Source organism: Populus euphratica, unplaced genomic scaffold (genome assembly GCF_000495115.2).
Source record: "Populus euphratica unplaced genomic scaffold, PopEup_1.0 scaffold197.1, whole genome shotgun sequence".
NCBI classification, from domain to species: Eukaryota; Viridiplantae; Streptophyta; class Magnoliopsida; order Malpighiales; family Salicaceae; genus Populus; species Populus euphratica.
This window is the reverse complement of record NW_011500022.1, coordinates 70,237-86,977: the sequence shown is the minus strand read 5'-3', so window position 1 is coordinate 86,977 and position 16,741 is coordinate 70,237. Positions and strand designations below refer to the sequence as shown.

At 29.8% G+C, this 16,741-nt stretch overlaps 1 protein-coding gene across 2 annotated transcripts; it reads left to right on the top strand.

Annotated features, from left to right (window-relative positions):
* The first annotated feature begins 8,240 nt into the window (after positions 1-8,240).
* On the top strand, positions 8,241-10,113 carry LOC105141930 (UDP-glycosyltransferase 74E1-like). Of its 2 annotated transcripts, none has more exons than XM_011049326.1 (3): positions 8,241-8,995; positions 9,129-9,880; positions 10,012-10,113. In XM_011049326.1, the coding sequence occupies exons 1-2, from the start codon at positions 8,327-8,329 to the stop codon at positions 9,861-9,863; spliced, it is 1,404 nt and encodes a 467-aa protein (XP_011047628.1). In that variant the 5' UTR covers positions 8,241-8,326; the 3' UTR covers positions 9,864-9,880; positions 10,012-10,113. The 2 variants fall into 2 exon arrangements, with proteins under 2 accessions (XP_011047628.1, XP_011047629.1); XM_011049327.1 differs by lacking the exon at positions 10,012-10,113 and having other exon boundaries at positions 9,129-9,592; positions 9,672-9,799.
* The last annotated feature ends 6,628 nt before the right edge of the window (positions 10,114-16,741 follow it).

The window sequence follows — 16,741 nt, the reverse complement described above, 5'->3', positions numbered from 1 at the left end:
ATTTTTTTTGTAATTTTTTCATTTTTTTAAAAAAATATTATACAAAGATTGAAAAGAAATAATATTTTTATGTAGCAAGTATAATATTGTTCTTTTTTCTATTATGTTAAAAAAAAATAACTTGAGGATTCATATGTCCTTGTAAACGTTTATAATCTCACAAATCAACTCATCTAAATATGTATTTAATTAAATAAATTAAGAATTATTTATATCAATAAATACATATAAAAAATTATTAATTTATCTATTCAACTTGTTTTATTACGGATGAAACTTTTTTTTTTCTAATATAAAAGAATGAATACTTAGGTTTTATTAACTTTTTTTCAAAACAAGTAAAAAATATAGTAATAAATAAAAAAAATTGATACTTATGTATAATAAAACAAAATGAATATTTTTCAAGCATAAGATACGAATAACCTTCCATATCCAGGGAGCTGGGAGAAGAAATACTGCCATTTTATTGGTTGGGTTTTACAATTTACAGTTTCTAATTTGTTGAATGATATTGTTTTCTTGCCCCAAATTCATTTTGACGGGATAGAGATTGATGAAGTGGATAATTGGGAATCTACGAAGAAGAAAAACAAGTGCTAGTGGATGATGAGATTAAGGGACTTGTCGGAAAATCAATTGTTCGAACAAATGACTTCCCAAGTCTATGCAGAAAAAAGCATGGTAGCTTAAACTACAAGTTGGAGGAACACCCCGTTCCACAAGCTTGAAGAAAAACAACAACAAATAATAGACTGATGAAAATAATTGTAGGGCCCATGATTGATAACAACTTAAACAAGTTCTGCATGTGGCTTGAAATGTCAAAGATAAACTATGATTGTTTGCTTACAGAAATTATACTTCTTTGTAATTCACAGAGAATTAATGTTTTTTTATTTTTATTTTTGTCAAATGTTATGGAGTTGAAGGGTTTGGTTTGGGTATATAAATACACTGGTAATTACATATCCAATGTATTAACAATAATTACGAAATCAAATTGTTTCCATCAATTCAGATTAAGAAGTTAGAACCACTCTAAAATTCAGATAAAGAATCCAACAACAATTAATATGGAAGTAAATCAGCCTAACAGATATTTCTTTATTCAACCAAATTAATTAGCAACTGTTGATGATATTGATCTTCCGGAATCTTGACTTCGCAGGTCTACGAAGAAACAGAAGTGCAGGTGGATGGTGAAACTGTCAGCAAAGCACTTCAATCCATTGAAAGAGTCAAGGAAGAATTTTTTTTAATCCCCCAACAAGTTGATGCATGTCTGTCTATATATGAAGAAAAGGCAAAGTGGTTTACACAACAAGTTGGAGGGCCAGCTGACTAGTGACAGTGATTGTGGAGCATGTCGCTTTCTCATCAATTATTTAAGATCTATGGAAGATATGATACAGGAGATAAGAATATGATTGCTGTTATCGACAATCTCTCTGTTATAATATATCTAAGAACATAGAATCTGCACAAGATATGCAGATGAAACCATGGAAATGGCCAAAGTGACAGCGCTTTCATCTCTAGAGATTTATATCTATGAATAAATTGTTTTGTCTAATAAGACCGGAAGAGATCAAAATTAGGATGATTAGAAATCACCTTTTGACGATTATTGCAAGAGACCCATGCTTCCAATCTATTATACTGATCAGGGAGTATTGTTACAGCTGTTATGGTCACTGTTAGTGCAGATTAAGAGCAGCTGGAAGATGGTTGGACACGTGCTAGAAGTTGTTAAGAGTCGGTTAGAGCTGGTTAACGATAGAATAAATCGTGTAATGATGCAATGTGGGGAGGTATTTAATGGTAGGAGCTAGGATTGCGTAAGAGTCATATCTACGTACGGGTGGGTATTCTCTGTCTCCCATACCTACCTTAATACTCATTTGACATGCATAATGGGTAATGGGTAAATTGGACCTACACGTACGGGTGGGTGCGGTGTGTTTGGGAATGCGCATTCCCTCAAAATAAAAAAGACAATGCCTCTGGTTACTTTTAATTACACACCGCACCCAAATAAATTTTATGATAATCTTTATTGGAGAAGAACACGGCTTGAACATCAAAAGAACACGACGTCCGTTTTGCCTCCAAATCTGCATAAAATTAATCTAGGTTCGCAAACATACATGGAAGGACCGACTTTTTGCCCATGTTTTGCCCCGATCACAGCTTTTAAGTGATCACCCGCGGATGAAAATCACATGTTATTTTCCTACACATCACCCAATTCTCTCCTTGACGAATCAATCAAAAGGGGCTGGTGATCGGGACTTAATGCAAGGGATTCCAACCGGTAATATTCTGATATTTATTCATAAAAAGTCAAGTACACTAACAAAATATTTAATGTGGTTCGACAAACCACCTACATCCACAGAAGAAGCTATTTTATTATATAAAAAAAAAACAAGATTTACAACAATAGAGAAGGAGTTGGAAGGTCAGATTCGATACGGTAAATTATTAAAGATAATTCTATATTAAACTATTGAATTAAAATAAAATTTTATTATAAAATTTTAAATATAATTTTTTATATTGAGATAAATTTTTAGATGAATTAGTTTTTGTTAAGACTTACGGTATAAATCATAACAAGCTATATAATGATTTTTTTTAATTTATGAACTTTTTATTTATGAAAACCTTTTTATTATAATGTGACAACTTATTTTGAAAATTTTCTAATTTTATAAGTATTTTTAATAAATTACAACATAATTTTTAAATATGATAATGATATATTAATGTTTTAAAAATATTTTTTTATAATTTTTTTATTTATCCTAGTTACACAAGAAAAAAAATGGTTGTATTTAATAATATTGATTTTTAGGATCATTGGATAGATAAATATTTATGATTTATGAGTTTTATTTTTATTTGTATTAATTATAACACATGGCTTGTTTGCATTTAATTAATAAGTTTATTCGTAAAAGTTTTAAGTAAATTTTTATAAGTGGATCAATTCAACCTTAATTTTTTAAAATTATTTAAATGCATGTAATTTAAATTTTGAGAGGCATTCATGAATAATACTTTAAATTGAGTTTTTTAATTTTTACATATGAGAGAGATTATTATATTTTTTTGGTTCTTTGAATAAATGAAATTTACTTTATTAAAGATTAACTAATTTTATAGTGTAATTTTATTTTTATTTTAATAATAATAATGTTCTAAAATAAATTTTCATTCTATCAAATCTATTTTATTTTTTTTAGATCAAATCTCAATTTTAATTAAAGATTACTTGAATACACAATCACGAGGTTGGCATAAAACAGACTACTTTCTTCTTTCGACTAAAATTGGTACCTTGCATATTAAATTAGCATAAAATCTGGGTTTGCGAACATATATGGGGAGACTAACTTTTTGCCCATGTTTTGCCCCAATCACAGCTTTTAATTGATCACCCGCGAATGAAAACCACATGTTGTTAATTTCCAACACATCACCCAATTCTCTCCTTAACGAATCAAGCAAAAGGGGCTGGTGACTAGCACTTAAGCTGGTGAAAAATATAGGGCTGGTGACGAATTTCCATGACAGATTAATCAGGGCAATTTTCAAGGATTCGGTTTTTATGGAGTCGGTGATTGTTTTCTTTCATAAAAGGATTGATATTTAGGCCACTTCCAGCCACCAAAAAAAGGGGGGGAGAAGGAAGGCAAAAAAATAAGAAGAGAGATTGAAAAAAACAAGAAGAAAAAGCCAAGGTGAAAGCTGGCATTAACAGCTATTGCTGGTCTCTTGTGGATTTTATTGGTGAAACAAATATTTTTCCTTTTCTTCAAGAGCAGTACCATCATCTTTCCAGGTACTTCCCTTTCTTTTGTTCTCAACACCTAAGCTTGCTCCCATGAATTCATTCCACTTATGGGTGTTTTTGTTTGTATAAAAAGAACAATAACGAGAGAATGGAATTGATTTCTTTCTGAAGAGATGTTTAGAAGAAGTTCCAATTTGATTGATCCTGATGAAACCAGCTTCCCTCAAATCAAAATTCTCTGTGTAGAAAGCTTGCATTAAAATTATGAGGACTTTTCCTCAGTAAACCAACCAACACATGGATATTCTCGGGCCCACAAAATCTAGTTGATGATCTTAGTTTGCAGCCTGTTTGTTTCAAGTTGCAGTAGTTTCTCTGCCCTTCTTTCTTTCCTTCCACCCCTCTGCTTGCTGTGTTAATTTGTGTTTAAACCTGTTTAGAGGTGTAAGTGTGATTGTTGTTGTTTTTTAAATAGTTTTTCATGTTGAAATGCATGTTAATAATGTTTTTTTATTTTTTAAAAATCATTTTTAACTTATTAAAATGATTTGAAAATATTAAAAATATATTAATTTAAAGTTAATAAAAATTAAAAAAAATTTAAATTTTTTTAAAAGTATTTTCAAAACACAGAAAGAAACAGGCCTTCAGGGATAAGGGTCAGTAAAAGAGTTGAGCTCCAGGTGGATCTGGGTTTTGTATGACAATGGGCTAATGTGGGTCTTCTTTTGGATTGTTCGGCTTGGACCTTGGGCCGCATGTGATGGGATATGGGCTAGGTAACGGGGCTGTGGGTTAGTGTTTTTATGTTTCAATGTACACTGGGATGGGCTTGGACTTTCCTTGATAAATATTGATGAGTTATCAACTATGGTTTTTATTATTTGATGCAGTTTGTTTTGGACTCCATTCATAGGTTTGGTGAAGCATACTTATGTTCAAGACGAAAAAAAATAAAAAATAAAAAATATTAAATTTTATATTAAGTTTTATTTTATGTCCATTAGACAAGCCTTCCAAAAAAAATCATTTTTGGATATTCTATAAGTATTTTTAATAAAATAAAATAAAATAAAAGGAAACAATGTTGTAATAGAACAAACATTAAATAGTTTTAGAAATTCATATTTTAATTTGAGAAAGATACATGACTATAGTGTATTGAATGCTTTGTTAGCTAGTTAATTGCAAGTTTTAACAAATACAACTATTATCAAAATTCAGATAGTTAAGGTATACAAAATTAACATATTACTTAAATAAACAAGTATATAAGAGTATTTTTATTAACAATCAAATTGATATGAAAAATCAATGCTACAAACATTTAACGAATCTCTTAAACTTGTTAGATTACCTATATTGATCCTATCATCGTTTGATGTTTGTTGCGGAATGAGAAAAGGCTTATGAGGCATTTGTAGAGATTCAATATCTATTTCAAGTATATGTACAACTCTATGCATTAAGGGATGATTAATAGGCTTCAAATGTATGCACCATGATACCAGTGTAGTCATCTTTTTTATCGTGTTCTTTTCATGTTCTGTCACTTGATCTTCAAGTATATCCCTTCCTTCATTAACCGAGTCTTAAATCCATGAAAGGAAGTATATTTGGCTTGAATAATCTATTAATGCATTCAGATTTTTCCTTCTTCCAATCATTTCCATCAATAACATCCCAAAACTATAGACATCAGTTTTGTAAGAGATGCCTCCAATACTTTTGTAAAATAACTTAGGAGCCATATATCCCATTATTTCTCTAGCCATAGTAAGGGACTCAATGCTATTATTAGTTGGACACAATTTTGCAAGTTTAAAATTTGAGATTTTTGGAGTGAATTTTTCATCAAGAAGAATGTTGTGAGGTTTAATATCAAAATACAAAATCTGCATATCACAACCTTCATTTAGAAGAATGTTGGGTCCTATTAAGCAACCAAACCCAACGGTGTTAAATTGAGTCCTGCTCGACAACAGGACTCTAAGCTATTAGGGGGATTGGATTTTTTTTTTATCTTCATTGTTTTGTAATTTTTTTTAGTTTTGTTTTTTTTCTTTACACTTTTTTTGAAAAAAAATATTATTTTTTTATTCTTTATACTTGAAATATTTATCACTCTAGACTTGACCTATTTATACAATTTATTTTGGTCTTATCTTTATTCTTTTGTAACTTTTCCTCCTTTTTCTTTACATCTAAATATTTTCATATAATTTATGTTATACCCAATATGTATTTACCTATTTGTTATCATTAATTAGAATAATACGTAGCAGGATCAAAATATAATACTCTATATATAAGATATCTTAGTTATGATATCAAGTTTAAATATAACTTATATAACTGTTATGTGAGTTTTTTCATAGACACCGGCAATATCACCATATGAAATTCACATGAGGTCAGCTCGGTCTACATGTTAATTTAACAAGTATCTACATATTAGTTCTAAATATTTTTTATATCTCAGTTTATGAGAATAATTGTTTCATATCATAAAGAAAATAATATAATATGTATTAGTTTTAATAACTCTAATTAATGTTTGATTTTAACAAAATATTGATTATGAATATTTAGAAACAATGATTTGATGAATATGAATCTAATAATTATAATAATTTTATAATTTTTTTTGTTAAATATTTTTATCTTAAAAACTTTATCTATAAACTATATTTATTAATCAAATATATATATATAACGAACTGATTAACTACAGCAGATACACTAACAATAATAAGCATGGATGCTAAAAGAATGAGGGATATACGGAGAAGCAGTCAACCTTCTGAGCATCAGCATCCACAGGTCGAATTGTCCAGTTGGGGTAATAGACTGCCTAAACATGTAGGAATTATTGCATTAGGAAATTACATGGAGAGTTCCCACCAAAGAAAGGGAGAGCCAGCGCTATATGGCTCTCAGTTGCTAATTAAGAAAAAAATTAACAAAGAGAAGAAATTAGTGCTTCCTGCCAATTAAGAAAATTTTTGCATTCCGTACTCTTCGATTGACTTGATGTTCTTGTATACGAATAATTAAAGATGCCTAGAAGACGGTAGGAGTCTTCATTTTGAATTTTCCAAGTCAATGGAGATGCTGGACACTTCAAGCTACAATCCTTCTAGTCAAGGTCCCATCACGCAAATAGTAGAAGACAATATATGAAGGAACGAGCGGCTAGAATTTGCATGCTTGCTCCTAGAAAATTAGTCAGCAAAATCAAAGTCCTTAATCAAAACATCAATTAAAGCATATGGCTCTCAGTTGCTAGAAAAACAATTTAATGTCACTTTATAATAGGATAACATCAGTTAAGTATTTTTATAACAATTTAATAGGATAATTATATCATTAATTTCTTGCATGCTTGCTCCTAGAAAATAACTAAAAAAATTGCAACATATTCATGTTGTTTATGTGAGATAAATGTGTTGCTTGGAAATCTAGCTTTTACAAAGAAGAATATTTTCATATGAGATGAGCTGCTTATATTAATTATCAATCTTGTTGAATAAGATGGATTGGGTGAAAGCAGGTGATTTAATAAAGCAACCTAGAGAGCTAGACGTGATATATGTATATGTAAGAGATGAGGTGTCAAGATTGAGTCCAGATGTTAGCACTTGGTGGAAATCTACGTATATTATGTTAGTTCTTAATTAAAAATAGTCAAAAAGGAAAGGGGAAGTGAAAAGTGAAAGTGGGGATAATAATGTTGGGAATTTGTTTAAAAAACATGGTTAATGGTACATTAATTGAGATTAAATTAAAAATAAATTTTAATTTTTTAGGTTAAATTAAATTTTGTTAGAATTTAAACTTTAATATATGCTTCTTAACATAGAACATCAATATAATCTATAATTAATTAGTTTATATATTTTGATAAATCCCAAAATCCTTTGAAAAACTTTATTTTATATTAAAAAAATAAATTTTTTACAGTATTTATAAAATAGTTAATTAAAAAGTTAAAATTAAACTCGAAAGAATTTCAAAGTTTCAGAGAGGAGATAAATTCCAATATGTTGTTTGTTTAGTTCAACTTATAAATATTAGTAATCTCTTCTTTATTTTAATTTAAATATATTTATTTTTATTGTTAATATGTATATTAAGACTTCAATACCAAGTTTAAATAAATATTTAATATTATTTTTTGGTAATTTTGTTCCGATCTTGATTCATACAGGAGTTCCTTGACTCACTTAAATCTAATGCCTTTTAATAATCCCATCCCATTATCAACAGTGACGCCTAGACTTAAAAAAAATGTAGTGCAGTATTAAAAAAAGAAAAAGAAAAAAAGAGTAGCGTCCAAGCTTTGGAAACTTGGTTACCACGTTTGTTCCTTCCTTGTCTGCCAAGTGGTTTGACCAGGACTAAGGTCCACTCCTACAATTTGGATACAACATGCTTATATATATATATATATATATATATATATAGTAGTTCTACTCCGGAGAATGAAAGGCTAATAGACAGGGGGTTTGGTTAGAGAAATTAATGGAGAAGCAAGAAATACAGAGTAAGAGTCATGTACTGGCCATACCCGTTCCTGCTCAAGGTCACATTAACCCAATGATGCAATTCTCCAAGCGCCTTGCCTCCAAAGGGCTCCGCGTCACAATAGTGATCTTCTCGAGCAAGGTGCTCAAGCATACCCGCCGACTTGGCTCGGTCGAAGTTGTGACCGTAGATTTTGTTAGTTATGAAGGCAAGCTTTCCTCAGATGACTACTCAAAACAATTCCGAGCTGCGGTGACACGAAAATTGCCAGAACTCGTTGCAGAACTAAACAATTCTTCTGGGCATCCAATAAATTGCCTTCTGTATGACTCCCACTTGCCTTGGCTTCTAGACACAGCTAGGCAGCTTGGCCTCACTGGGGCTTCGCTCTTCACACAATCATGTGCTGTTGACAATGTCTACTACAACGTTCATGAGATGCAGCTAAAGATTCCACCAGAGAAGTTGCTGGTAACACTTTCACGTTTGCCAGCACTTTCACCACTGGAGATTACCGATCTACCATCATTCGTGCAAGGTATGGATTCAGAATCAGAATCAGAATCAGAATATTCCCTTCTACTGAACCATGTGGTGGGTCAGTTTTTGAATTTCAGGGAAGCTGATTGGATCTTTATCAACACTTTCAACACCCTGGAGGAAAAGGTACCACTAAAGATCTCCTCAATATATTTTCTAAATTCAAATTCCTATTTAAATTCTTAGTTCTTTGTTCATATTTTCAAAATATGCTCCTTGTACCTTTTGTTGCACTAAAAGCCTTGCTGATTTCTATCAGGCGGTAAACTGGTTGGATAGTCAAAGGTCAGTAAAGCCAATAGGACCAATGATTCCTTCATTTTACTTGGATAGGCAGCTAGAGGACGACAAAGAGTACGGTCCTAGTCTCTTCAAACCTAATCTGGACGGCTGCATGGAGTGGCTAGATTCAAAAGAAACTGGCTCAGTGGTTTATGTGTCATTTGGAAGCATGGCTGCGCTGGGAGAGGAGCAAATGGCAGAAATTGCTTGGGGGCTAAGGAGGAGTGACTGCAACTTCTTGTGGGTAGTCAGAGTATCGGAAAAAAAGAAACTTCCAAGCAATTTTGTGGAGGAGTCATCAGAGAAGGGTTTGATGGTGACCTGGAGCCCACAGCTAGAGGTTCTGGCTCACAAGTCTGTTGGTTGCTTCATGACTCATTGTGGATGGAACTCAACACTCGAGGCGTTGAGCTTAGGAGTGCCCATGGTGGCAATGCCACAATGGACTGATCAACCAACAAATGCAAAGTGCATTGCCGATGTTTGGCGTGTAGGCGTTAGAGTGAAGGCAAATGAAAAGGGGATTGTCACTAAAGAAGAGGTAGAAGGGTGTATAAGGGAAGTCATGGAAGGTGAAAGAGGGAATAAGATAAGAAGGAACTCTGAGAAATGGATGCAACTAGCCAAAACCGCAGTAGATGAAGGCGGAAGCTCCGATAAGAATATTACAGAATTTGCAGCAGAACTTGCAAGGAAGTTCCATGAAACATGAAAATGCTTCTATCAATGTATTTTACCCCTGTATTTATGTCAATTGTTCATTCTAATCCCTGTTCTTTTTTAAATTTGATTAATTACCTTTCGTGTTTCTAATTTTGTTCAATTAACCCTTGTATTTGAACAATTGACATAAAATGATTCTGCTTAACATAACTCTTTGTATTTCATCTATAAATTCTTATTAAGCCGTAAGGTTATACGCGAAAGTTAAAGAATCAATCTTAGTATTATTCAATATTTTTCTAAATGCATGCAAACCAAAAGAGACCAACGAAAACCACAAGGAGTCTTCATTTCGAATTTTCCAAGACAGTAAAAAACAAGGCCGCCAATAAGAGAAAAAACGAAGCCGTGCAATTTAAGCTACCATTCTTTCTTGTAAAGTTCCCATCACGCAAATTTCCGGGTCCTGCAAAAGAGTAGAAGACAATATCTAGAAAAACGAGCAGCCTTAAACTCCAAAGATTAGCCAGCCAACGAAATCAAAGGCCTAATAACATCAATTAGAGCCTATCAATACCACATAACTGATCCAATTGCATGTCGTCAGAGTAGTGCTGTGATGTTTCAGTACTGTATTTGCCTTTCGTATTTCTTTGATCTCAACGTCTTTGTTCCTTGAGATTTCATCACTCTTTCCATCTAAAATTTAGTACCAATCAAACTCATCTTTTTAAGCAACGGCAATAATAAATAAATAAAACTCTTAACAATGTTCCTTGAGATTATCCTGTTAGAAAAAACTGAGATTAGGAAGAAAGAATGGTGAAAAACCTCACTTACATATATCATAGAGAAAAAACTATGGAATAAGTTTACAACTCTTCAATACATATATTTAATTGTACTATTGCAGGGTGTTTTATAATAATTCAATAAGATAATATCAACCAATAAAAACTAAAAGAATTCCAACATATTCATGTAGGCTTACTTAGGCACACAAATGATCGGAGAGAATATGCACAGATAGAATTTTATTACGCAATTGATTTCGTAATTAAGAACACGGCTAAACATTGAAAAGAAAAGAAACAAAGATAAAGTCCGATAACTGATAATCTGAATATGAACAAAACAAACTTAAACTGACTTCCCTTAATTATAACTGGTCAAAAAACAAACTGTGAACCCCGACGTGTAAAAATAGAATCAGAAGTAGTAAAGTTTTGAAGAATAATGAAAACTCGAGATAAAAATAAAATAATAAAATATGAGGCATGCAATAGAAGAGATGGCCTCCACTAAAGAATTTAAAGGTATTGTTGAAGTTAAAATAGGGATTGTGAATTTTAATTTAAAATTTATAATGACAGTAAAATTGATAATAGATTTATATGGATAAAAGAATAAGAAGAATTTAAAATAAATGTCTCTATTCTAGAATGAGAAAATAATTCTGAAGAATTAAAATAAAAATAAAGAATAAAATTTAAGAAAGAAATGTACGAAAAGAATTCGAGTAAACACCGGTTAAAATTTTATAAGACTGTTGTGGAACAATAATAAGTCCTATTTAAATCACAAGATGATACCATACTTTCAAAGTATGCTCTTTTTTACTTCTGTGGCACTCAAAATTTTGTTGATTTCCATTAGGAGGTAAATTGGTTGGCAAGCCAAACGTCAATAAAGCCAATAGGACCATTGATCCCATCATTTTACTTGGACAAGCAGCTGGAGGACGATAAAGAGTACGGCCTCAGCCTCTTCGAACCCAATCCGGACGGTTGCAAGGAGTGGCTAGAGGACGATTCAAAGGAAACTGGCTCAATGGTTTACGTGCCATTTGGAAGCATGGCTGCACTGGAAGAGGAGCAAATGGAAGAAATTGCTTGGGGCCTAATTAAAGAGGAGTGACTGCTGCTTCCCGTGGGTAGTCAAGTAAGAGAATCGGAATGGAAAAAACTTATTGGATGAATCTACGTTCTCTTTGAGGAAGGTAATGTTTAATTGATAATAATGACCAAATAAATTGTCTAAAAGAGAAATAAATCTATGATACATAGTTTGTTTGGTGATAAATTTAATAAATTTAAAGCCCTACATAAATATAAATTTAATTAATAAAGAGTCATCTTAGAATTGAGAGTTGAGGCAAGCGAGCTATTTATTTAAATAATTGGACAAATTTAAAGACCACAAAAGTTAATAAAACGAATTTGAAGAACAAAAAAGTTAATTGACGAAATAAAAAGCACACCAATAAAAATAAATAATTAGCATAAATACAATGATAAATTTAACATTAGCCCCTGCCTAAAAAATTAAATACTCTCACACTCATTTTATTTTTGCTCCCTACTTTTTTGGAAAAAGCCATTTAGATCCTTAGTTATAATATTACTTTACTAATAAGTGCTCAAAAGGAAGGTTTTTGCTTATATTTCTTTAGGGAAAACATTCAAATATTGATTTGACATGCTTAATGGGTATTTTATAGTTTTTAGACACTATCCGATCCAAGGTTTGGGTTTCAAGTTTTGATTAGGTTAGCTTTATTAATTTTTTTAAATAAAAATGATATCATTTTAATAAAAAAATAAAAATTAATAAATAACAACAAGATTTTTAATTTAGTCTTGTTAAGTCAATTAAGTCACCAGATTAACTCACTCAATTAGCCCGGGCATATAGATTTTTTTTTCCTGTGTTTTTCAACCGACTGAGTTTTAAAATTATGGGGTACTTAGTGGACATACTCGGCCGATCACTATCTTATATCGGTAGTGAAGGTTTTATTCATTAAGATATAATTAATTAAAGCCATTTTCTAAATGCTTGCAGATAAGCCCAATGAAAAGAGACCAACGAAAAGAGTAAAAAAGGGAATTTTCATTTTGAACTTTCCAAGGCGATAAGAAAAAGAAGGGGGCCAATACGAGAGAAACATGGGGGTCGAATAGGTACAATTCAAGCTATATTTCTTCCCTGTAAAGTCTATAGCATGCAAACTTCAGGGTCCCGACAGTAAGTAGAAGATAATTTAATTTATTTGGTTGATACTGTAGTGTAAATTAAAAAATAGTTTGAAAAACTTGTTAATCACATTAGATGGCATCTTCCGTCCAACCGCCTAATTTGACAAAGTCTTCCACAAGAATCTTTCCATCTGTTCGATTGAAAATGATCAAGGTATCAGTTATACAAGGTAAAAAAAGAAAACAATACTAAATTTATCAAATGTTCAACAAAATGACAAGAAGCTGAGAAAAACTGCAAGGTAGAAGAAAAGCATCATGCATCCCTTCATTCCTGTAGCCGCAGTGAGGGGCACAATGCTATTATTTACTGCGTAAATAAAACAATTGACGTTGGTAGTGAATTGTAAACGAACATTAGATAAGTAATAGAAACTAAAGATATAATTGAGTCAATATTTCAGATAAAAAAAAAATTGTGTTGGTAATCAAAAACTTGGAGACTAAATAAAATGATTCATAGCAATTCACAATGTTTTATGATAAAAGATATAGTGCTTTTGCCACATAATTTAGCTTTTCTATTAATAAAAAACAAAAAAAATTACAAAGCTAAATTCTCTACTAACTTAATATTAAAAAAAATTGACAAAGATAATTTTAGAAAGAAAAAAACCCATGAGAAAAAACATTGTAGCAATTAATAATGTTTTGTGAGGAAAATTATAGTGTTTTTTCCAATACAATAGACAAAGATAATTTTAGAAAAAATCATAAAAAAACCATTTAGAGAAATACTGTAGCAATTTGCAGTGTTTTGTGAGGAAAACAACAATGCTTTCCCCAAATGATTTTGTTTTATTGTAATTATAATTTTTAATCAACTCAATATTAAAAAATCAACAAAGATAATTTTGGAAAAAATCATTAAAACAATTATTTGGAAAAAATCATCAAAACAATTATGTGAAAAAACACTGTAGCAATTCACAATATTTAAAAACAATTACAAAGCTAAATTCTCATTCAGTTCAATATTAAAAAAATAAAATCAACGTAGATAATTTTTGTGAAAAAAAGCACACAAAAAACTATGCTGGAAACACTGTAGCAATTTACAGTGTTTTGTGATAAAAGCTACAGTGCTTCCTCACATGATTTAGTCTTATTTGAAATAACTTGTAATTATAATTCTCAACTAGCTTAATATTAAAAAATTAAAATTGACAAAGATAATTTTTAAAAAATTATAAGAAAAAAAACTTTGTGGAGAGACACTATAACAATTCATAGTATTTTGTGAAAAAAGCTATAGTGTTTTTCCCCACATGATTAAGCTTTATTATAAAGTTAAATTCTAACCAACTCAATATTAAAAAATAACATCGATAAATATAATTTTGAAAATATTATGGATTGCTATGCTGTTTTCCTACATAGTTTTTTATTTTATTTTTTTAAATTATATTTGTTAATTTTATTTTTTTAATATTAAGCTAAATAAAAATTTAGTTTTGTAAATTTTTAATAAACATTGTTGATTGCTATAGTATTTCTACATATAATTTTTTTTTATTTTTTATGATTTTCTCCAAAATTATCTTTTTCAATTTTATTTTTTAATATTGAGCTGGTTAAAGATTACAATTACAACGCATAAGAAAAACACTATAGTTTTCCTCGTAAATTACTATGGATTGCTGTAATGTTTTTCTCCACATAGTTTTTTTATGTTTTTTACTAAAATTATATTTTTTAATTATATTTTTTTAATATTAAGCTGGTTAAGAATTACAATTACAAGTAAATACAAGTATTGCTAAATTATGTGGGGAAAAACATATTTTTCTTCTCTTATTTTCTGCATGTCCAGAGAAAGAAGATGATGGTACCGTTCAAAATGATACTGTTTTGAGTTTTTTCTATTTTTTTTTTTTAAAAAAAGAGTATGAAATGGCGCTGTTTTGGTTAAAACGTGTCGTTTCATTTAAATGAAAAGGCCGTAAAAAAACATGTCCATTTTCATATTGGTCCTCAATTTGTAATTTTTTCAATCAAGTTCTAAATTGCAATTTTGATTTAAAAATTAATGCAATTGCATCCTTGCCAAAATCCAATAACGACCCTATAGTTGGCTGCCTTTTTCACTTTGGTCCTTGGTCTTGATATTATACAATTTAACCCTCAATTGAGTAATAAACTTCTAATTTCTTCAATTGGACCCCTGACCAGTTTTGATTTTAGCCCCTTTACTTAAATGCCTTTTCTATTTTGGTTCTTGGTTTCATATTTCTTCAATTAAGTTCCTAATTGGCAATCAAATTTCAATATTTATGCAATTAAGCTCCTTATTTGACCAAATTAACTTTCAAAAATTATAATTTGACCCCAGAACTTTAATTTCTTCCAATTAAAGCCTAATTTGACTCCAAAATCAATTTTTCTTGCAATTAAACTCTTCATAAATTCAATTAAACCTTCAATTAAATTTAATTGAGTCCATAAACATCTGATTTTGGGTTTTTCTTATTCAAATTGAATTTTCTTTGTCAACAGAGCTATCATTAGTCAATAAAATACTGTCAAATTTTAATTTTTATATTTTTTAACCTTCTCAACCAATTTTTACCCATTTTAGGACACGTTGACATTGATTTTTTCACTGTTCATATTTTTTATAATATATTTTTTGTATTTTATTATGTTTCATGCGGGGGCCCAAAAATGGGTTATGAAAAGTGTTTTTCTTTTATTTTTGGACGGAAAACACTTTCCGGAAGTTGTGAAAAATTTAGAAATGTCATATTATTTGCTAATTATATCGAATTTGGTCCTCAAACTTTTGATTACTATATATATATATATATTTGTTTTGAATTTTTTTTTTCAATTTTATCCCTTAGAATTTAATTTTTATATTAATTTTGGTCCTCATTTTTATAATTGTTATTTTCTTTTTCCTTATCATTTTTTTATTGAAATTTTTTATCTATTAAATTTGGTCCTATTTTTTTATTGTTACTTATTTTATTTGAAATAATTTATGAAATATTAATTATTATTATTTTAATTTCTTCATCTTTTAATTTTTTTTATTTTTTAGATTTGATCTCTATTATTTTGATTATTATTTATTTTATTTGAGATAATTTATGAAATTATATATATTTTTTAATTTCATTCTCATTTAACTTTTTAATTTATAAGATTTATTCTTCGTTATTTTAATAAACTTGAAAAAAATAAAATATTAATAAGTTATTTTTCAGCTTATTTTCAATAACATAACAAAACATTAAAAAATATTTTCCAACTTATTTTTTATTACACTACTAAATATTAAAAAATAATTTACTTTTTTAAATTTTATTTTTTTAAAATACTTTTCAGTAAATAAACAGTGTCAATTATCTTATAAATGGCTTCTTGTTTTGTCATGATTTGACTTTATGTATTTTTTATTCTCGGATAACTTTCTGGATTTTTGAACCAATCTAAAGTAATAAAGATGGCATCAATTTTGTCAAGGTAGTTGTCTCAATCTTGACTTGCTAGCGATCGTATGCTTGTTTGTAATTAATGGTTTCACACTACCCAATTGCATGCTTATTTATTAAACATGTTTTCCCACTAAAATCATCTGATTAATCAAAACACAGGATTGTTTTTAAATTATAATTTATAATATTTTTTTCAATTATAACGCAAAAATTACTATATTACCGAACAAACACTAAATGATTGCATTTTGAGTGTGTCTATTAGACAAAAATCCTAAATGGGAGAAAATAAAATAAGTAGGATAGCTGTCAACATGCAATATATATATATATAGAGACACACATCCTTTTTTTTTTTAGATTAACGTGGGTGTCCGGGCTAGCTTGCGCGCAACACGACTAATCCCACGGGCTCTGAAGTTAACGACCATGTAAGCCTCCAGTGACCA